At 37.4% G+C, this 22541-nt stretch overlaps 1 protein-coding gene across 15 annotated transcripts in view; it reads left to right on the top strand.

The window, feature by feature from the left end:
* CREM (cAMP responsive element modulator) overlaps positions 1–22541 on the top strand; it is a 68251-nt gene that overhangs the window by 14315 nt on the left and 31395 nt on the right. For 13 of the 15 annotated variants that reach the window (XM_057731986.1, XM_057731989.1, XM_057731996.1 and 10 more), the window contains exon 3: positions 3427–3550. The exons of the other annotated variants lie outside the window; for them this stretch is intronic. In XM_057731986.1, coding sequence (XP_057587969.1) covers positions 3427–3550 — 124 coding nt within the window. The remainder of the gene's footprint in view (positions 1–3426; positions 3551–22541) is intronic. 15 annotated transcript variants of the gene reach the window in all.

Here is a 22541-nt window from a genome sequence, read left to right as displayed (position 1 = left end):
TAGTTAATGTACAATATTATATGTTACAGGTGTAAAATATAGTGATTCACAGTCTTTAAAGGTTATACTACATTTATGTTATTATAAAATATTGGCTGTATTCCCTGTGTCATACAATATATCCTTGTAGCTTATTTTATACATAATAGTTGTACCTCTTAATCCCCTCCCCCTAGATTGCCCCTCCCCCCTTCCCTCTCCCCACTGGTAACCACTAGTTTGGTCACTATATCTGTGAGTCTGCTTCTTTTTTGTTATAGTCACTAATTTGTTGTATTTTTAAGATTCCACATATAAGTGATATCATAGAGTATTTGTCTTTCTCTGTCTAATTTCACTTACCACACATAATACCCTTCGAGTCCATCCATATTGTTGCAAGATTCCATTTTTTAATGGCTGAGTAGTATTCCATTGTGTATGTATACCACATCTTCTTTATCCATTCATGTAATGATGGACACTTAGGTTGCTTCCATATGTTAACAGTCATAGATAGTGCTCCTAGGAACATTGGGGTACATATGTCTTTTCGAATTAGTGGGTGGTTTTTTTTTTTTAATATATACCCAGGAATGGAATTGCTGGGTCATATGGTAGTTCTGTTTATAGTTTTCTGAGAAACCTCCATACTGTTTTCTACAGTGGCTGCATCAATTTATATTCCCACCAACAGTCACACTTGGAATTCTTGACCTATTTATTATATTCTATGTATTTTCTCCTCCCCTCACCCCATAGCCAACTGTCACTTTTTTTTTTTTTTTGGTGGAAAGGGAAGTTTGCTTTATTTTGGATGCCGGCAAACCGGGGGAGGGGAGGAGGGACGCTTCTCCAAAGGCCAGCTCCCCACCACTGACAGAGGGAGGGGACTGCATGCAGAAACAATACAGTCAGCTCTGACAGTCATCTTGAAATTGGTCATAGATGTTCTGACCAGAGTCATCGTGATTGTTTTAGGTGCAGTTAATCTTCAGTTCCAGGTTTGGTTGGTTTGTTTCCATTTCTTTGAGAACAGTTCTCAGAATTGAGCTGTCACTTCTTATATGCAGTCTGTTTAGAAACCAGATAAATGAAAATTGTATTTAAAATTAAACTGAATAAGTTTAGAGTACCGACCAGGGGAACTTCTTATTTTAGCAGTTTCAGTGTACGAACTTTGGGCCATTTGTTTTGCCTGTTAACAGGTAACTCTTGGTTATTGTCTCATTCCTGACTGAATTCTATGAAGATATCAAATAGTTGAAACGTTGTATAGTATAGATGCTGAAGAACCTAGAGTAGAGGAGCAGCTGAGTGAGGTGGACATTTTCTTCTCTCTTGAGTATTAAAAGCAGTTCTTAATCCAGCTCCATCCAGCCTTTCTGACTGTCCTTCTACCCATCTACTCTGCCTTCCCCCTGCTAGATCTACATAGTGGGCTCCCCTGCGCCTCACCAATTCTCTGCTACAGTCAGCTACTCTGTTTTCCAAATATGCTCTGTCCTTTCCTTCTTCTCATGGTCCTCCTGTCCTTTTCTACCTGGTGAAATCTTATTCTTCAGTATACATCCCCATCCTCAGGCCGACTTCATCATCCCTTCCTGTGTTTCATACGTAACATCCCTCACACAATTTAAGAAGTGTTCACTGTTGGTTTAACTGATAGAATTTATCAATAAGGTAAGTTTTTCTCAAATTTTAACATATATCAGAATCTCTTGGATATAAAAAATCAGACCCCTCAGAAAGTTTGAATCAGGGGTCTAATTGACTTCCCCACTTTTGTATTCTCAGGGCCTGTCACGTAGAGGGTGCTAAAGGAATGTTTCTGAAGTAGGGAATGCCTTCAGCGTGTAATGTTTGAGTGGAGACCTAAGCCCTTGGTGGAGCCTAAAGAGAGCTTTTAATACAGGTGTAAGAAATAGCACAAGACAACATTTCTCAAGTTCTTTCCAAAACACTTCTGCTAGGACTTGCTTTGTGGGAAAAGGGTCTTGGGGGTTCAGATACTTTTGGAAAATGCTGCCTATTGGATCTGCACCCTCCACACTTTTCAGGTCACACTGGAATATTCAAGCTTCTGAGAAAGTTCTGCGGCAAAGAAACCCTTTTAATCTCAGATATTTCAAACTTTAGCTAAGCGTTTCTGCCTTACCCTCTTTTCCCAGATAATACATTTTCATATCCTGCAGAACTGAATGTTCTAGGTATTCTCTCTGGGAACTGCTCACAAGGAAAAGTAGAACTGCAGAAATTGGCAGTTTTTGCAGGGGGATGGCCTCTACTTACCTAGAACTGGAGAGTCCATGCTGGGAAATCATAAGAAAAGAGATAAAGGAATTGGGGAGTGTTGAGGAAAAGACATTTTTTCATAGTAGACTCTAGATTTTTATTTTTATAATTGCTGTAAATCATCATGTAAGTATTGAAATGTCTGAATAGGGAGAAGTAATTCTAGGTGTAGTATAGACTATAGCAGACAGCTTTGAGAACAGAAGACTTGGATTCAGGTAATGTTGTTGAAATGCAAAAGAAGGTATTAAGTAGATGAAGGATCTGGTTACTAATTAAATCTGGAAAAAAAGAGCTGGACATTTCAGTTCAGAGTTCTAAGTTTCCTACATACTTTCTGGATATATATTCAGACTACTAAGGTGAAAAAAAAATGCTATATTATTGACAATTGAAAAGATGTACAATAGCAGGGAGTAGTTCCTGTAAGTTTTTAAAATTTGATTTTGTTTATTTTCTTTGCATTTTATACTTTCAAATAGTAGGGTAACATAATATGGTTTACCTTCTATCTGGAAAGAGTTCATTTAGAAATCATTAACTTAAATTGAAATTATAGGCAAAAAAATTATTTCCTAAGTTTTTCCTGGAAAAATTAGATTCTCCTCTTTAAGTAAAGGGGGAGCTGCAGGACGAGTTGTGAGCTCTAAGTGATTCAGTTTGACAGGCTTTTTAAATCAGAAACTACTTAGTGCTGACAAAACCAGATACATCTTTATATCGTAACACACTTAATTTAGACAATGCGGAAATTCTTTCCTGTTGCTTCATATTGTAAAGCAGGTGTATTAGGCTATGAGAGTCATAGAATATTTAAACTTCATGTAAAATATAAAACCTAACTTTATTACTAATTTATGCTAGAGGGCTTAAAATAACTATCGAGGAGACTTTATTATAAGATTAAAAATTTTTTAAAACAAACTAATTTCCATGGAACGTTTTGCAGTGCTCCCTTGGTAATGTTCGTATCCAGTGAGCACAGAAGGTGCCTTTAAGTTTGACGAGTTAGGGCTCAGCGCCACTACATCTGTTTCTTGAAAAAAAATAAGGTTGTACAATTGGATGATAGAAGTGAATATCAGAAAGCCAGGTGAAAGCAGGTATTTCAGATAGGGCCTTAATACTTCTCCCTTTTTATTGTCTTTTCAGACAAATGACCATGGAAACAATTGACTCTCAGCAGGATGGAAGTATACCAGATTCTGTGGCAGAGAGCGAATCTGCTCACATGCAGACGCAGACTGGTCAAAATTCAATCCCCACTTTAGCTCAGGTAAACTCAGTGTAGGCAAGAGGCAGGCACCGAGGAAAGTTAACCGGCATGGAAATGCGAATTACATGCAGGTTCTATTTTCTTGCAGTCGGTCTTCAGTTTCCCCTGTTCCCTAGATATCAGCCATTCTTACTGATTTGATTTTGAAGAGTAGATACGTGTTTGAATTACTTTTGCATTGTAACAGACACTATGTAAAGGAAAAACAAATCCCCCTCCACAGTATGTAATCCTCAAATTATTATCTGAAAAGGTCGGTGATTCCAAATTGATATAGTTTTATATTCTTAGCTATAAAGATGACGGAAATCTTGACATTTGTCTGTTATATACTTGGTTTAATCTTTACTTTCTTTTTAGTTAGGTCTTAGACTTTGAATTGGTCTCAGAGCACCAATTTGAGTTAATGTTTGTTTTTCAGCTCTTGAACTTTATCTCTGAGATATCTATAAAAATACATAGTAAAAACAAACACATTTATCTAGTCCATCAAATACTTATTGAGTCCCTCCTGTATCCAGGTTCTATTCTAGATGCGTGGGCATATGTATTTCCTGGCCTTGACATCTCACGATTTAGTGGGGGTAGAGATGTTTGAGGGATAATTCTCGCTGTGTAAGAAGTGCTGTAAGATGTTTCATAGAAATGACTGAGGCTTGGAGAGAGGGAGTAGCCGGCTGACCAGGAGTGCTTTGTAGAAGATTTTACTTTTGAGCTGGACACAGCGGGTGAGTAGAGGTTGCTGGGTGGATATTGGAGAGGGAATTGGATTCTAGGCCAGGGAAGAGTGCACAGAGGCGCAAAGGCAGAGGATGGGGGTAGGAACTGCAGGTGCTGAGGCCAAGTGGAGCCGTGTGTCTGGGCTGGGAAGTTGAGCTGATCAGGGTAAGTGGAGGGTGGTATACATTCGAAAGAGTGGACCATCCTGTGTTCTAAGCATTCTCAGGACATTTTCCAGGGTTCACTGTATTTAGGACACCAGTGGCTGTGTGAGGGTTGGATGAGACGTCAGCAAGCCAGGAGTGGGGACAGCATTTGGGTGGCATCACGATTGAGGTGCGAGCAGTAGAGAGACGTTTGCAGCATCTTGAAGGGACAATAGAAAGGATCCAGTGGCTGCCTGGAAGGCCCAGGGGATGGTCAGGCACCTCCTGGGTTTTCTCCTGCCAGACTGGTTCCTGTGAGGCCTCTACTTTCCCAAGACGCCCATGCACCCAGCCTGCTTTCCTTTCCTCTTTCAGGCTCCCAACACCCACTTGCTCCCCGGGGGTTTGCTCTTCACAAGTGCTCTGTGGAGCTACATCTCCCTGGCAACACCCGTCTTTGTTACCCTGGAAAATAAGCATGCGGACCTTTGCTATTTTTTAAGAAAGCAGCCTTTTTCTTATTTAAAAAAAGAAAATGCATGTATTATCATAAAGAAGAAATTAAAGCTACCTGTAGTCTTAACATCCCAGAAATTTAATTGTTGTTAGCATTTTGGTGTTTATCCTGTAGTCTTTTTGTCTGTGAAAATAGAATAGAATGCACATATATCTTTTGGTGAATTTGGGGGTCTTGTCGAGTTCTCATAACCATGATTCCTAGACTATAATTCTGCCCTTTTGCTGAAGTGGTGGTTGAAAGCAAATTTTCCTTCTGCCCCCACTTCTCTCCCTTTTAGATACTGCTTCCCTGTCCTCCACACATGCCTTTTCCTCCAGCCTCCTGGGCCAGCACAGTCAAAACAGTCGATCTCCATTGCCTAAGCATGATAGTCATGATAGTTGGCAACTCTGAGGACCTTCAGCCTGGGTGACACCCAGCTCTGTGAGCCTCAGGCAGAGTTGCTAAAGAGGTCAAGTTATATGAAGTCTGAAAAGTAACCTTGGATTTATGAGGTTTTGGAATTGAATAGGTGTCTAGTGAATAGAAGCCAGGCTTTAGTAGATTAGAGAATAAATAAGAGGGAGAGGAAGTAGAAATTAGCAGTACAAATTCTTCAAGAAGTTTTTCTGTGAAGTAATAGAGAACGATGGGTCTGCGAAAGAAAGGAGTGAGAACTGGCATGTGGGAAAGTTGGGAGCGCTAAGTAAAATAGAAGGGCGAGACAGAGACTTGTGAGAAGGCTGAATCACAGAACTAGGAAAAGGCTAGTTTTGGTTTACATTTATCAAGTTTGCGTCCTTAGAAATCTCAAATATATCAAATGTTGATAGTCATTAAGTCTGGATAGCAAGTTTGTAGAGGTGCAATGTTGCTCTATTTTCTATATATTTAAAATATCTGATCAAAAATAAATTATGGTTTTTATCTTTCACATACTAGGAATGTTGAGATTAAGAAGAAATCTGAATGCTGATTCAGTGATCCTTTTGGTTAACTAAGTGTTGTCCTCTATGGATATGAGGCTACAAATCCTCTGTGGTTCATGACATTTTGTACAATTAGAACACAGTTCTTAGCAGTCAAACTTTTCTAAACATAATTATCAATTTAGATTCTTGTAATGCCTGAAGCTGTTCATTTATGAGTATTCATTATTATTATGCAATATTATATAATGGATTAGGAAATCAGGCTGAAATCTTAATTAAGCCTGTAATATATGCTAAAAGTGACCAACTCTTCTGAGTAATTCCTGATGTCATTTTGTGTACTTGCCACTTATTTCATTTAAACTAAAGGATTGTGAATTCCCAGATGTTTTAGACTTACATTCAGGTTTGTATAAAGAGGAATTTATAACACTTACTTTCCTTTCTACATGTTCTAATTATCATTAAGTAGTGTGGGAACAAAAGGTGTGACCAGAAGATTCAGTGGGTTTGATCCTTTGCCTCTGGTCATTTGATAGTAGTAGTTTTGAGTATCCTGGCCTTTCCAGAGCTTCTGCTAATCACGTTAACGCTGACAGTCATCCTAGTTACGAAGATCTGAAAACTTGAGCTTGCTCCTGGCCCTCACGCCTCTGTTCTGCTGACTGACTGAGGGAGGCTGGAGTTCTCAGTTTTCAGTTTTTCTGTTTTATAACTTTCCAGGTATCAGTGGAGCCTTTCCCTTCTATTTGTATCCGAAAGTAAATAGAAGTCATGTGGTGACAGTGTCACAGGGCTAGAAGCTGGGGTGGCAGATCATCGAGGTGGAGTACTGTGCCCTGGCTTTATTCTTGCTTGAATTATTTTTTATGTTGATTTTACAAAAATTGAAGCTGAATTCTTGTCTGTTAAGTGTATGTGTTGATACATAAATGAGACTAGATCCTACCCTCCTCCCCGCCCCAGAAAAACTCTTGGTGATAAATTGGAGAGTCTATTTTATGTAATCAAGCCAAGAGAAAACTGTTTCCCAAAGCCAAAATGGTGAAAAGCAAAATTACTATATATACAGGTAGTTTTAAAAGGCACACTTACAGCCTTTGGAAATAATATAATCCTTAAATGGGTTATGGAAAGTTATCATTTCTTTTGTGATGAAAGATTTCAAACATATATAATGAATAGAATAATACTCCCATATTTATATAGAAACCTAAATATTATTAAGATTTTGTAGCACTTGCTTCATTTATCTTCTTTTTTCCTTTTTGTCGAATTTTAAGCAGCTCTACAGATCTCAGACATCACGCCATCTCATTCTTACTTTCTTCTGGGTTATGGACATTTTCTTATATAACCAAATGTTATGATCATACCTAATAAAATTGAGCATAATTCCTTGGCATAGTATACGCTCCGTACTCACATTTCCCCATGTATCTCACAAATGTGTAATTACTCTGAAAGCAACAGTGGTAGCACCCTGAACTTTTCTCGTTCCACGTCTCTTGGGAATTGATCATGCTGCCATGATGATCTGACTGAGCGAGGTAATCCGGATGGAGCCTCAGGAGAGGATGTGCTTTCTGGAGCTCATGCCTTACAGCTGCTGGTGCAGCCTGTGGCTGGAGTGTGACACCCTCAGCACAGATAGGAAGGAAGGTGAAAGGAGCAGAATCACATGGGTCATAGAGCTGGAAGAAAACTCAAGACCATCAGGTCAGCGTAGTGCCTCGAGAGAGTTCATTGTAATAAAATTTAACCTTTCTGACAATAATCTTTTGATACTCCCGACTACCTGCCCTTTGTTGCAAAACTTCTATATAACCTGGCTCCCCACCTTGCCTTCTCGGAGCAGTTCTCTCAGGGTTACTTGAGATGCTGCCTCCCGGGCTTACGCCCTAAAAATTTCTGGCGAATAAAACATAACTCTCAAAAGAAAAAAAACCTTTCCAAGGACCTCTGTATTTTTGGAAACAAGGAGACTCTATGGAGCAGAGGAAGCCAATAGGGAATGTTGTTCAGGGGTTCTACTCTGCTAACCTCCTTTCTTATCCTGTCTGCTGTAACTGCAAACAGTGCGTAAAGAAGCACCTTAGAAGAAAGCAGACCTGGCACACAGTGAGGGATTGGAGTAGGAATGATTTAACAAGGGATAGGTTTCAGTGTATGACTGTGTGTTTTCTGTTTCAACGTGGTGGAAAATTGGAATGACATTTCTCATTGTTTTGGCCAGCTGTGCCAGAAATCCATCTTCTTGGTCCTAGTTAGAACCAGGAAGAATATGGATGGCTATCAGAAAACAAAACAAAACAAGCAACATTTGCTATTGATAATTGGTCAGCAACATCATATTTGTATATTAAAGATGGTCTGCTTCATGTTAGGTTGATTTTGGTATATTTACTGTTGGCTAAGTATATCTAGTTCAAGTTCAGTGTTTAATTGAATCTTGTATTTTAAACTTCAGTATACTATTCTCTGACTTGAGGGGCTCTTCCTGAAGGAGAAAACGTTCCTTTTAAGATTTTGAAATAAAAATTTTCATTTTATTTTTGGCTTTCTGTTGCTTCTTAATTTTATGTATTCCTTCCCCTGGTTGTTTTTAACTGCCCTAATTTAATTTTTTGAACATAATACTTGTATTCACTTAGAATTATCTCTAGAAATTAACAGAGATAGGGAGGAAAAAATAGAACAGTGAATTTTTTCTAGTAAATGCTAAATCTTTGTTGCTGCTTATTAGTCAGCTAATTCAAGAAAATGTACTGCTTTGAATTGTAAGTCATTCTTGAAAGTAATTCAGGGTTTAAGGGACAATTTGTGATCTGTTAGTCACCATTTTGTTCAGTTTGAGTAAGAATTTGTTATATAATCTGTACTCATATTTTGATAACTTTGTATATAATAGCTAATAGATTTCTTTTAAGGTTAGCTTTCTGCTTTAGAATGTACTCTGTGTTTTCATCCCAGTGTATTAAATGTGATAATACTTTTCTTTGAATGAAAATTGGTGTTTCAAAGGTAATTTCAGTAGGTATAAAGCAATCAAAGTCAAATTTCAGAAAAAGATTTTGTTTTTATATGCCTTATAATCAGAAAAAATTGTGTACAAATATGTTTTAGTGTTTGAGAGATCATTAGAGATTTTCTGGTATTTGTAATGATTTTCTACGAGGTTTGGGTACTTTCTTTGATATTCAAGTCTTCCTTCTTAGCTTTAGTAATGTGTAGTTTGTCACTAGTGGTAATAGAAGAATAACAGTATAAACAGTTATTCTTTTTAACCTTTTCTGTGACTTTTTTCCAGTTAAAGAGTAGGTCGGGGGGAGGAAGTACAGGGGGGCTGTTGTTTAAAGGGTGTGGTTTCAGATTTGCAGGATGAAAATGTTCTGGAGATCGGTTTCACAACAGTGTGAGTATACTTACTACTGAATGGTACACTTAAAAATGGTTAAGATGGTAAATTTTATGTATTTTTTACCACAATTTAAAAAAAAACAACAAAACCAAAAATAGTACACTGGACACTGCAGTTTTAAAAATTGAAACATTAATTTTTGTAGTGTCTTCTTTGAATAAGATTCAGAGATTATTTACTTTGCCTCATTTCAATTTTTGCTACTATGACCTTTGTAAACCCCAAACTATTCAAGGAATTACATTTGGAAAACACAGAGGCTTTGGGAAATGTTCACTTCATTGATTGTGATGACAGCATCTTAATAGTTATCTTCAGAAATGTGAGTTTTCTGAGCCCCATCAGAGATATAACGTGTGGTTCTCCAAAAAGGCATCAAAAAGAAAAGCCTGGGTATGGAGCTGAAAATACTAAGTAGAGACAACATCAGATGACAGTGGTGCAAGGAGAAATAGTTGAAGGAAAACACTTGCCTTTCAATAGGAATGTTCTAAACAGCAGTAGACCTCTTTTATTTTAAATATCTTTAAAAAAATAATGGGTTTTTATTTGATATCAGATGTGTTAATATACCACAATAGGTACTGCCAGTGTAAGTTGGTCTCCCAGGTCCTGAAAACTTTCTACTTTTACCTTTTCTAAGGACTTGTTTACTGCTTGTACTTGGTATAAGGAAAAAGAGCCCTAACTTATACCTGTACACACTGTTTGAATTAAGTATAGTTTGTTTAGTTAAAAGTAATGGAGTGAAGTAGTTTAAGTACTATATTTTAACACTAAAGACAAAATTATTTTCTTAATTTTTATACATAATTTTAAGTAAATACTTAATAGACTGAATTCTTTGATTCTTTACCTAAAAAAATTGAAATACTAATTTCATCAGTTAACCACTAAATAAGATGACTTATGTGAAGCCCAAGTACTTCACTTGGCACAAGGTCCACGTGTAATAAATGTTTGCTTTATTGGTTATAGTAACCTCAGATGGTTAGAATAATAGTGGCCAGGCTTTGAGATGCAGTGGCTTATGCTAGTTTAAAAATATATCGTATCAGAGAGCCGAGCGCCCGGCTGGAGCCATCTCTAACTCAGGGAGGAAGAGAGACAGGCCGAAAACTGACGCTCAGACAGTCACACAGAGAGGAGAAAAAGATGGCGGCGAAGTAGAGAGACGTGGAGTGCATCCCTCTCCACAGATGCATTGGGAATGCACGGAAGGACGCAGTCATTCCCACAGAGAACCAGCTGAACACCAGCAGACGGCCTCGGACACCGGATGGGACTGCGGGGAGCCCGACATAGCCGACTGAATATTCGTCTAATCCAATACTTGGACATTAGTCTGAGGCTTGGACAGTCTTCTATAAACACCTCTATCACCAGGACAAGCAACCCCAAAAGCTTGGACAACCATGAGGAAACAAAGAAACACCATGCAGGCAAAGGAGCAGGAAAAAAACCCACAAGACCAAATAAATGAGGAGGAAATAGGAAAAATGCCTGAAAAAGAATTTAGAGTAATGATAGTAAAAATGATACAAAATCTCGATAACAAATTAGAGAAAGTACAAGAAACAGTTCATAAGAACTCAGAAAAACAAACAGCAATGGATAACAAAATAACTGAAATTAAAAATACTCTAGATGCTCTAACCAGCAGAATGACTGAGGCAGAAGAACGAATAAGTGAGTTGGAAGATAGAATGGAAGAAATAAACGCCACAGAGCAGGAAAAAGATAAAAAAATAAAAAGACTAGAAGACAGCCTCAGAGACCTCAGTGATAACCTTAAACGTACCAACATTCGAATTATAGGCATCCCAGAAGAAGAAGAAAACAAGAAAGGGTCTGTGAAAATATTTGAAGAGGTTCTAGTGGAAAACTTCCCCAACATGGGAAAGGAAATAATGAACCAAGTCCAAGAAGCACAGAGAGTCCCATACAGAATAAACCCAAGGAGAAATACACCAAGACACATATTAATCAAACTAACGACAATTCAACACAAAGAAAAAATATTAAAAGCAGCAAGAGAAAAGCAACAAACAACATATAAGGGAAAACCCATCAGGATAACAGCTGACCTTTCTACAGAAACTCTGCAGGCCAGAAGGGAATGGCAGGATATACTGAAAGTCCTGAAAGAGAGAAACCTACAGCCAAGAATACTTTACCCAGCAAGAATCTCATTCAGATTTGAGGGAGAAATCAAAAGCTTTCCAGACAGGCAAAAGTTAAGAGAATTCAGCACCACCAAACCAGCCTTACAACAAGTGCTAAAGGAACTTCTCTAAGTAGGAAACACAAGAAAAGGAAAACACCTACAAATACAAACCCAAAACAATTAAGAAAATGGTAATTGGAACACACATGTCAATAATCACTTTAAATGTAAATGGATTAAATGCTCCAACCAAAAGACACAGACTGGCTGAATGGATACAAAAACAAGACCCTTCTATATGCTGCCTACAAGAAACCCACTTCAGACCAAGGGATACATATAGACTGAAAGTGAAGGGATGGAAAAAGATATTCCATGCAAATGGAAGTCAAAAGAAAGCTGGAGTAGCAATACTCATATCAGACAAATTAGACTTGAAAGTAAAGACTATTAAAAGAGACAAGGAAGGGCACTACATAATGATCAAGGGATCCATCCAAGAAGAACATATCACAATGGTAAATATCTATGCCCCCAATATAGGAGCACCTCAATACATAAGGCAAATGCTAACAGCTATAAAAGGGGACATCGACAGTAACACAATTATAGTGGGAGACTTGAACACCCCACTTACATCAATGGACAGATCATCCAAACAGAAAATAAATAAAGACACACAAGCTTTAAATGACACATTAGACCATCTCGACTTAATTGATATTTATAGGACATTCCACCCAAAAACGACAGACTACACTTTCTTCTCAAGTGCACACGGAACATTTTCCAGGATAGATCACATCTTGGGTCACAAATCAAACCTCAGCAAATTCAAGAAAATTGAAATCATATCAAGCATCTTCTCAGACCACAACGCCATGAGACTAGATATCAATTACAGGAAAAAAACTGCAAAAAATACAAACACATGGAGGCTAAACAATTCACTATTAAACAACCAAGGAATCACTACAGAAATCAAAGAGGAAATCAAAAAGTATCTAGAAACAAATGACAACGAAAACACAACAACCCAAAACCTATGGGACGCAGCAAAAGCAGTTCTAAGAGGGAAGTTTATAGCAATACAGTCCTACCTTAAGAAACAAGAAAATGATCGAATAAACAACCTAACCTTACACCTCAAACAACTAGAGAAAGAAGAACAAAGAAACCCCAAAATGAGCAGAAGGAAAGAAATCATAAAGATCAGAGCAGAAATAAATGAAAAAGAAAGGAAAGAAACCATAAGAAAAATAAATAAAACTAAAAGCTGGTTCTTTGAGAAGATTAACAAAATTGATAAACCATTAGCCAGACTCATCAAGAAAAAAAGAGAGAAGATGCAAATCAACAGAATTAGAAATGAAAAAGGAGAAGTCACAACGGACACCTCAGAAATACAAAACATCATGAGAGACTACTACAAGCAACTATATGCCAATCAATTGGATAACCTGGAAGAAATGGATACATTCTTAGAAAAATACAATCTTCCAAGACTGAACCAGGAAGAAATAGAAACCATGAACAGAGCAATCACAAGTACAGAAATTGAGGCAGTGATTAAAAATCTCCCAACACACAAAAGCCCAGGACCAGATGGATTCACAGGCGAATTCTATCAAACATTTCGAGAAGAGTTAACACCTATCCTTCTCAAACTCTTCCAAAATATTGCAGAAGGCGGAGCACTCCCAAACTCATTCTATGAGGCTACCATCACCCTGATACCAAAACCAGGCAAAGATGTCACAAAAAAAGAAAACTACAGACCAATATCACTGATGAATATAGATGCAAAAATCCTCAACAAAATACTAGCTAACAGACTGCAACAGCACATTAAAAAAATCATACACCACGATCAAGTGGGGTTTATCCCTGGGATGCAAGGATTCTTCAATATACGCAAATCAATCAACGTGATACATCATATCAACAAATTGAAGGATAAAAACCATATGATCATTTCAATAGATGCAGAAAAAGCTTTTGACAAAGTTCAACATCCATTTATGATAAAAGCTCTCCAGAAAATGGGCATAGAAGGAAATTACCTCAACATCATAAAAGCCATATATGACAAACCAAAAGCCAACATTGTTCTCAATGGAGAAAAACTGGAAGAATTCCCTCTAAGAACAGGAACAAGACAAGGGTGTCCACTCTCACCACTGTTATTCAACATAGTTTTGGAAGTGTTAGCCACAGCAATCAGAGAAGAAAAAGAAATTAAAGGAATCCAAATTGGAAAAGAAGAAGTAAAATTATCACTCTTTGCAGATGACATGATACTATATATAGAAAACCCTAAAGACTCTACCAGAAAACTGCTAGCACTCATTGATGAGTTTAGTAAAGTAGCAGGATACAAAATTAATGCACAGAAATCTCTTGCATTCCTATACACTAACAACGGAAGAGCAGAAAGAGAAATTAAGGAAACTCTCCCATTCACCATTGCAACCAAAAGAATAAAATACCTAGGAATAAACCTGCCTAAGGAGGCAAAAGATCTGTATGCAGAAAACTTTAAGACATTGATGAAAGAAATCAAAGACGACACAAACAGATGGAGGGACATACCATGTTCCTGGATTGGAAGAATCAACATCGTGAAAATGACTGTACTACCCAAAGCAATTTACAGATTCAATGCAATCCCGATCAGATTGCCAATGGCATTTTTCACAGAACTAGAGCAAGAAATCTTACGATTTGTATGGAAACGCAAAAGACCCCAAATAGCCAAAGCAATCTTGAGAAGGAAAAATGGAGTTGGTGGAATCAGGCTTCCTGACTTCAAACTATACTACAAGGCCATAGTGATCAAGACAGTATGGTACTGGCACAAAAATAGAAAGGAAGATCAATGGAACAGAATAGAGAACTCAGAAGTAAGCCCAAACACATATGGGCACCTTATCTTTGACAAAGGAGGCACGAGTATACAATGGAAAAAAGACAGCCTCTTCAATAAGTGGTGCTGGGAAAATTGGACAGCAACATGTAAAAGAATGAAATTAGAACACTTCCTAACACCATACACAAAAATAAACTCCAAATGGATTAAAGACCTACATGTAAGGCCAGACACTATCAAACTCCTAGAGGAAAACATAGGCAGAACACTCTTTGACATACATCAAAGCAACATCCTTTTTGACCCACCTCCTAGAATCATGGAAATAAAATCAAGAATCAACGAATGGGACCTCATGAAACTTAAAAGCTTTTGCACAGCAAAAGAAACCATAAACAAGACTAAAAGGCAACCCTCAGAATGGGAAAAAATAATTGCCTATGAAACAACGGACAAAGGATTAACCTCCAAAATATACAAGCAGCTCATGCAGCTTCATACCAAAAAAGCAAATAACCCAATCCACAAATGGGCAGAAGACCTAAATAGACATTTCTCCAAAGAAGACATACAGATGGCCAACAAACACATGAAAAGATGCTCAACATCACTCATCATCAGAGAAATGCAAGTCAAAGCCACAATGAGGTATCACCTCACACCAATCAGAATGGCCATCATCACAAAGTCTGGAAACAACAAATGTTGGAGAGGGTGTGGAGAAAAGGGAACTCTTCTGCACTGTTGGTGGGACTGTAAGTTGGTACAGCCACTATGGAAAACAATTTGGAGGTTCCTTAAAAAACTACAAATAGAACTACCATATGATCCAGTAATCCCACTCCTGGGCATATACCCAAAGAAAACCATAATCCCAAAAGAAACTTGTACCATAATGTTTATTGCAGCACTCTTTACAATAGCCAGGACATGGAAGCAACCTAAATGCCCATCAACAAATGAATGGATACAGAAGATGTGGCATATATATACAATGGAATATTACTCAGCTATAAAAAGGGATGAGATGGAGCTATATGTAATGAGGTGGATAGAACTACAATCTGTCATACAGAGTGAAGTAAGTCAGAAAGAGAAAGACAAATATTGTATGCTAACTCACATATACGGAATCTAAAAATGGTACTGATGAACTCAGTGACAAGAACAGGGAAGCAGATACAGAGAATGGACTGGAGAACTCGAGGTATGGGAGGGGGTGGGGGGTGAAGGGGAAACTGAGAAGAAGCGGGAGAGTAGTACAGACATATATATACTACCAACTGTAAAATAGTCAGTGGGAAGTTGTTGTATAACAAAGGGAGTCCAACTCGAGGATGGAAGATGCCTTAGAGGACTGGGGCAGGGAGGGTGGGGGGGAACCGAGGGGGGGCGTCAAGGAAGGGAGGGAATATGGGGATATGCGTATAAAAACAGTTGATTGAACCTGGTGTACCCCCCCAAAAAAATAAAATAAAATAATAATAAAAAAAAAAAAAAAAATATATCGTATCAGAAATTCATTCTAAAGTAATATAAATCTACTTACGCTTAAATAGGCCTCCAAAGGGTATAGAGAAGAAAAACTGACATGTAGTTGTTTTACAAGCAAAATTCTGATATAATGTCATGAATGTATTTAACATGGTATGTTTAACATGCTCCTAAATTTTTGTATTTTGGATTTCTTTTAGAGATTTTTAAAACATTGCAGGAATTCCTTCACACCATTTTGGCTCTGAAAATCTAAAATAAAATGTATTACTAGATTTTCAATTTCATGTTAAGACTAAGTTTCATTATAATTTTTTTTTAGGAGCTAAATTCTTAGGCTTTACTATTTATTAACTCTGACCTTTGGACTGAAACTGAAAAAACTTAAGGATGCAGTTTGCTCTGGCCATATTTTTCCACTGATTCAGATTTTGACTTCTACTTTTATGCAGATCCTCGATTCTTCTTTCCCTATCTCAATTTTGAAGAAGACTATAAAAAAAATTTTAATCTTTCCAAATCAAAGGATTAAATTAAGCTCTACATTCTTGACCAGATTATTTAAATGAAATATAACAATAATAAAAATAACAAAAGTGAGCATTTATTGAATATTCAGTGTGTGCCAAGCACTGCTGCATGCTTTATACACATACCTCATCTCTCATAACAACTCTGTAGAAAGGTCATACTGTTCCCATTCTCTTTTGCAGTTGAGGAAAATAAGGTACAGAAAGGCTGTATAACTTGTCATAGGTCACACAGCTAGTAAAAGGCAGAGCCCAGGCAATGCAGCTTTAGATTTCATTAAGCATTTCTGGGGCTTCCTAGGTGGCGCAGTGGTTGAGAGTCCGCCTGCCAATGCAGAGGTCACGGGTTCGATCCCAGCTCCAGGAAGATTCCACATGCTGCGGAGCAACTAAGCCCGTGTGCCAAAAAAAAAAAAAAACAAAAGAAAAGCATTGCTGTTACTTGTAGGTACTCAGTGTTGAACCAGACCATTTCAGAGAGCATTACCTGGGAAAATGCATAGTTAGCAAAGAGTAATCATAAGTATATGCTACATACAGTTACTGTATATATAATACTATATATATATGCACAGTACTATGCAGTAACTGTTGTATATATACTGTGTACTGTTACTCCTTCATTATTTAGGAGCAGATAGGATAGTTTTATGTTTAGATCCCAACTCAGCTTCTGACCTTGGATGTATGAAAAGCATAGATAGAAAATTTTAATTTTTATCCATTTTGATATATTAGTAACTGGTCCATATAAATCCTGGCATCAATAGCCAGTCTATGTATTGAGCAGTAATTCTGGGACCAAGAATATAAGAGCACCCAGAGTTTAGAATTATGTCTTATAAAATGATGGGGAGATCAGTCTCATTGCCTTTGGTAAAATCAATTTATTGAGTATCTTCCTGGCAATGAGCCAGTTAATTATCATATCCACCAAATATGGGTCAGTAGTTATTGTTATTTTGTGTGTGTGGTAAAAAAATACATAAAATCTGCAGTCTTAACAAGTTCAAGGGTACAATTCAGTACTGTTAACGTGTTTTCACATTGTTGTGAAACAGATCTCTAGAACTTTTTCATCTTGCAAATCTAAAACTCTATACCCACTAAACAGCAACTCCCTTTTTACCCCTCCCCTCAGCCCTTGATAACTACCATTCTACCTTCTGTTTCTATGAGTTTGACTACTTTTAGATACTTCATGTAAGTGGAATCATCACTATTTGTCTTTTTGTGACTGGTTTATTTCACTTAGCATAATGTCCTGAAGGTTCATCTGTATCATATGTGATAGGAATTCCTTCCTCCTTTGTATGTATATACCACATTTTGCTTATTATTACTACTTTTTAAGGTTGTTTTTGCTAAGTCAGTACTCTTTAGGACTTACACCAAGTGATTGGTAGAAGAATTAAGGTAGAATAATTCAAATGAACTGAAGTTTCCTTCGTAGATATGCCTATGAGTTGATTTTGGTCAGAAATAAAGATTAATATATGTTGTTTGGATAATAAGTGGTTTTAGGCATTCATTCTGTAGCTTCTGACTTTTGGCATGTGCATCTCCTATTCATTATTAGAAATGATCTATGTCATTGTTAAGAGTCCAGTGTTTGCCCTTATCAGACACCTGCTGGGTAAGTGCCGCTTTGGGCTCAGGATCTCACTGCAGTTTACCTCACTATGTGCATTTATTACTTTGTAATGCAATTGGCTAGAAAATTATGATCAGTTTTAGTTTCCATCTTAATGAAACCAAAATATAAGATTGATTTTTAAAAGTCTAGAGCTAAAAGAATTTTGACTTCTGTAAAGATTATAAATATTAGTAAAACACACCTTGTATTGATTATTATATAAAATGATGCTCCAAGAACTATAAATAGGAAATTATAAGGATTAGCTAGGGAAAAAAGATTTGCTAGAGCATTGTTTTTCAAAGCATAAAGAAACCTTAATTTTTTCATCACTGATCGTCGCAGTGATCACCACTGCTTATTGGAAGTATTATCAGAATAGACTATATAATTAAGAATGACTTGATTCTGATATTTGCTTTGTTTTCAAGAGGGAAATTTTTTTGAAGAGACACAATATTTGGCCATTTATAATTATAATAGCAGAAACAGTCACTTCTCCCTTTTTAAGTTCAGATTATAGAGTCCAGGTGGTGTTTCTTTATGCCCTACACACAGAAAGGATTCAAGGATCCTATTATACTTCTCCTTACAGTTTTAACACAGTATATATAAGAATATCAGTCTTACATGGCCAACTCTGTTATCAGCGTTTTCCATTGATATTCACAAGGTAAAATTTAACTCCATTGATTTTTGGAATTTGTTAGCCACACTGTTTAAACAAAACAAAACAAAACCTCAATATGGGAAAGAAAAACACTAAAGACACTAAAATGATACCAATTCTACTTTTTTCATTTTGTGTTTGTCTTCATTTAGCACAATTAAATACAACTTTTTAAAAAATGAAGTGAAATATTTTGTATATTTACTAACGTGTTCACATTTATAACATTATTTTCTTGTTTTCAGCCTTAAAACATTTGAAATATTCTTTAAACACTTTATTTTTCCATAGAAGAAACAGACTCTTTTGAGAATCCTGTCTTAATACACAGAAATCAATATTTTCCAGCTTCTCGTGTAGAGCGTTATTGGGTTTCCATTGTAGTCCTTGGAATTAAAATAGGTAATATATAGATCTGATTTTTCAGGCAGCAGAGTTGATAGCGAAATTTGCTACACCATGAATTCACATTTTTTTCATCCTTTATTAACCGTCTTAAATGCAGGCTCAGTGGCTCTGTGACATTTGCAGCTGCACTGTGACATCATAAACCCCATCATAAGGGAACCTAGCTACAGATTGGAGCTAGTCCAGTTAGGTGCTAATCAAATGCTGTGTTACAACATTGTGAGGTTTTCCCAGTTATAAGTGTCATTATTAGGATCTTTTAAAATTCCAAAGCCAAGTAAGGCTGTCAGTTGTATCATCTTACTTTATTTCTTCAGATTAACTGCTGTCTGTAGTGGGGTTTTCAGTGGATGTGGTGGCATCAGCATAATCTATGTTTCAGGCATCCTATAGAAGAGGATTATTCTTCAGGGGATCTGGAAAAAAAGGTAAAAATTGTGTCGACCGTGAGTTCATTGTACACACTTTTAGAGCCTCCTAAAAAGAGGTATAAAAATTATGAAATATAAAATACATGCATTTTATGTGCTTGTTTTTTGAGCAGTTGCCTGCTTGATTGTTGGAATGTGATTAATAGAGATCTTCCCATGGCTTCCTTTCCTGCTTTTCTCTTAGGCTTTTTGCCCAAAAGTTCCCTCCGTGGCGAAGCTTTCCACAGTAGGTGTACCTTAAGTACCTACCTTCCCCACTCCCTCTGCCTCATCAGTGACCCTTCTTCATTTTTCTTTTAAGAATTTGGCCCCACCCCAAATATGTTTTTGTCTCTTCATCTGTTTTCTGTCTCCTTCTGATTGAGGAGAGCAGAGTTTTCTCGTTCACTACTCTATCCCTGCAGTCTAGATTGGTCCACAAAATGAGTTAATTCATGAGTACTAGTTTCTGTGAGATGTACTTACTAAAGTCTTGGAATGAATATTTGATGTTTGTAAGAAAGATCTCTCTGTTTCTACCTGAAGTATGCATATTTTAGTTCAAGTGAACTAAAGTTTGTGTCTCTACCAGTAGTGTCCTTTAGGAAAGACTGAATTCCCTTCTCTTTCCAGCCTTCTTTAGAATTCTAGGTTGCTCTTTGTCAGTGATTCTCACATCTTTATTTCCTGTCTGAGCTCTAACCCAAGCATCAGTCCCATAATTCTCCTTGCCTCCCATTGCTTTCACCCTAGCCTGCCTAAAACTGAATCTGCCACCTTACACAAAAACAGAAAGATGCCTCTTTATTTATCCATTTTTGGCTTAGGAGCCACCATGCATGTTCTTGAGTCTTTGCCTGAGTTCCTCCTGTGCCGTCTGTGGACCACATCCTACTTCAAGGACGCCCTGTAGTCACCTGCAGCTCATGTGATCGGTAGAATAATAAAAATGCTAAGATATTAAAGGTGGGGAGCCACATGAAGTTTTTTCCTATCAATAATGATGATGTTTTCCAGTTAACTCTACCAATACAGTTATAAGCTTCATGCCAGCCACGTGTCAGTTTTGGCAAAACCAGTGAGAATGTAGAATGCCTGACAGGTTCCCTAGACCTAAGAGTATTGTTGTTTTTTAAGGTTACATTGGAATTGTGACTCTAGGGTGTGTCACCTGTGCTGCTTCTCAGCCTCTATTTCAACAGTTTAACTACAGAGTTATCTCATGAGCTTTTGCACTGCCCAGTGTTTGGACATAAGAGTTTTCACTGTAGTTACAGATTCCCATCACTCATCTCCAGAATTCTAGGAATACAATTTTGTATTAGTGGGTACAGCTCCCTTTCTATAGCAGGTTTTCTTCTCAGTAAGCCTTTTGGAGAGAGCATTGTTTAATAATTTAAAGTCCTGAAAATTATGCTTGAAAGATAGCTAGAGCAACTTAAAGCGTGATATATACTTATCAAAACCCCATGAATCTTTCTTGAGTCGTTCTTGAGTTCTTCAAAATATCTAATTTCTTTGAAGCTGAGTCATTTCCCCGTGAAAGTGAATGGGGCCTGTCTGCGATGTCAAGTCTCAGGTCCAGTCTGTAGGATACTCGTAAATACTCTGGGGTATAATGTATGTTCTATTTTGCTCAATCTCTGACATATGAATGCTCTGTCAGGGTTATTGTATGTGGTGGTTTCAGCCTTGCTGCTGTGGTGGAGCTGAAATTGCCACCTGCTTCAGCCCTCTGCGCTTTGAGCTGTGAGCTGGGCCTACCTAGGGGCCGTGTGAGGATAGAGCAGCACTTTGCAGAGTGCGGTACGGGGAACCCTGTGGGGGATTCCAAGGACCCAGTGTTTTCCAAATAACTACAACATGATGTTACACAATCACGCCTGGAGGTTTGGGAGGACAAACCTACTTTCACAATAATACTAAGATATATTTTCCTTTTTCTCAGTATTGGGATTTACCCCAATGGTGCAAAAACAGTGGTGGGGGGAGGCTAAACTGTTGGCGCCTTAGCACAGTCGAGTAAATGGCGCCAAACCGTGTTCATCAGAATCTGCACTACATTAACTTGCAGTTTTTTTTTTTTTAAAGTCAGTTTCACTGAAGACTGTCCTTGATGAAGCAGTAAACATTACCAGTGGTATTAAATCTCGACCCTCAAGTACATGTTGTTTTAATACTCTGTGCTATGAAAGTGGGATATTCACTGAAAGCGTTTCTGCCGTGTACTGAAGACCACGGTGATCTTGAGAACATGCACTTGAGTTACTGAATGAATGGCAAGACGCTCTAGCTGTGTTTCCACACTACCCGCCTCCCCACTCCCTGACGGGACATTATTTTTCTCAAAACAATGGCAAATAGCCAAACTATGACTGTTCAGACTTGAGTATTTGAAAAACATTTTCTCTAAAGAAAATGAAGCAAGCTTGTCACATCAAGGAAAACAGTTAACAGTGTTTATTGCCAATGATACAATTCAGGCCTTTAAGCAGAAGTTTTGAATTTTGGAAAATCTGCACCTGCCATTTTGAGCTTGGTCACATCCCAATATTTAATAGTTTTCTGATGAAGCTGATATTGATTTTAGTGAGTGTGGTTTTCTGATAGTGTATCATGAAGTGTGTCAGCATGTGGGAGATCTATACTTAACTCAGTGAGCCAGTATTTTCCAAATAACTACCCCATGACATTACAAAATCATGCCTGGCTAAAGAGTCATCCAAAATATAAGTATAAGTATTTTAACATAACTGAGTTTTCAGATTCCACATGGCCACTAACCTTTGAGGAACAACCACTTGCTGAGTTTTAGTGTAGTGTCGGGGAAGAATACCCACCTTTCTCTTGAAAAAGCTATTGAAATACTCCTTTTCTAATTATACATCTGTATGAGGCATATTTTCTATACATACTGATTAAAATAACATATTGCAACAGATTGAGTGCAGAAATAGGTATGAAAATCCAGCTCTTTTAAGTTAAACCACGCATTAAAATAATTTGTAAAAGGTAAAACTGACACTCTTGTTATTAATTATTTTGTCTTGGAAAACAGTCTTCATAAAATATTTATGTTAGCATGTAAT

The sequence above is a fragment of the Hippopotamus amphibius genome, chromosome 4 (assembly GCF_030028045.1).
Source record: "Hippopotamus amphibius kiboko isolate mHipAmp2 chromosome 4, mHipAmp2.hap2, whole genome shotgun sequence".
Taxonomy (NCBI): Eukaryota; Metazoa; Chordata; class Mammalia; order Artiodactyla; family Hippopotamidae; genus Hippopotamus; species Hippopotamus amphibius.
This window is presented reverse-complemented; position numbering and strand designations above follow the sequence as displayed.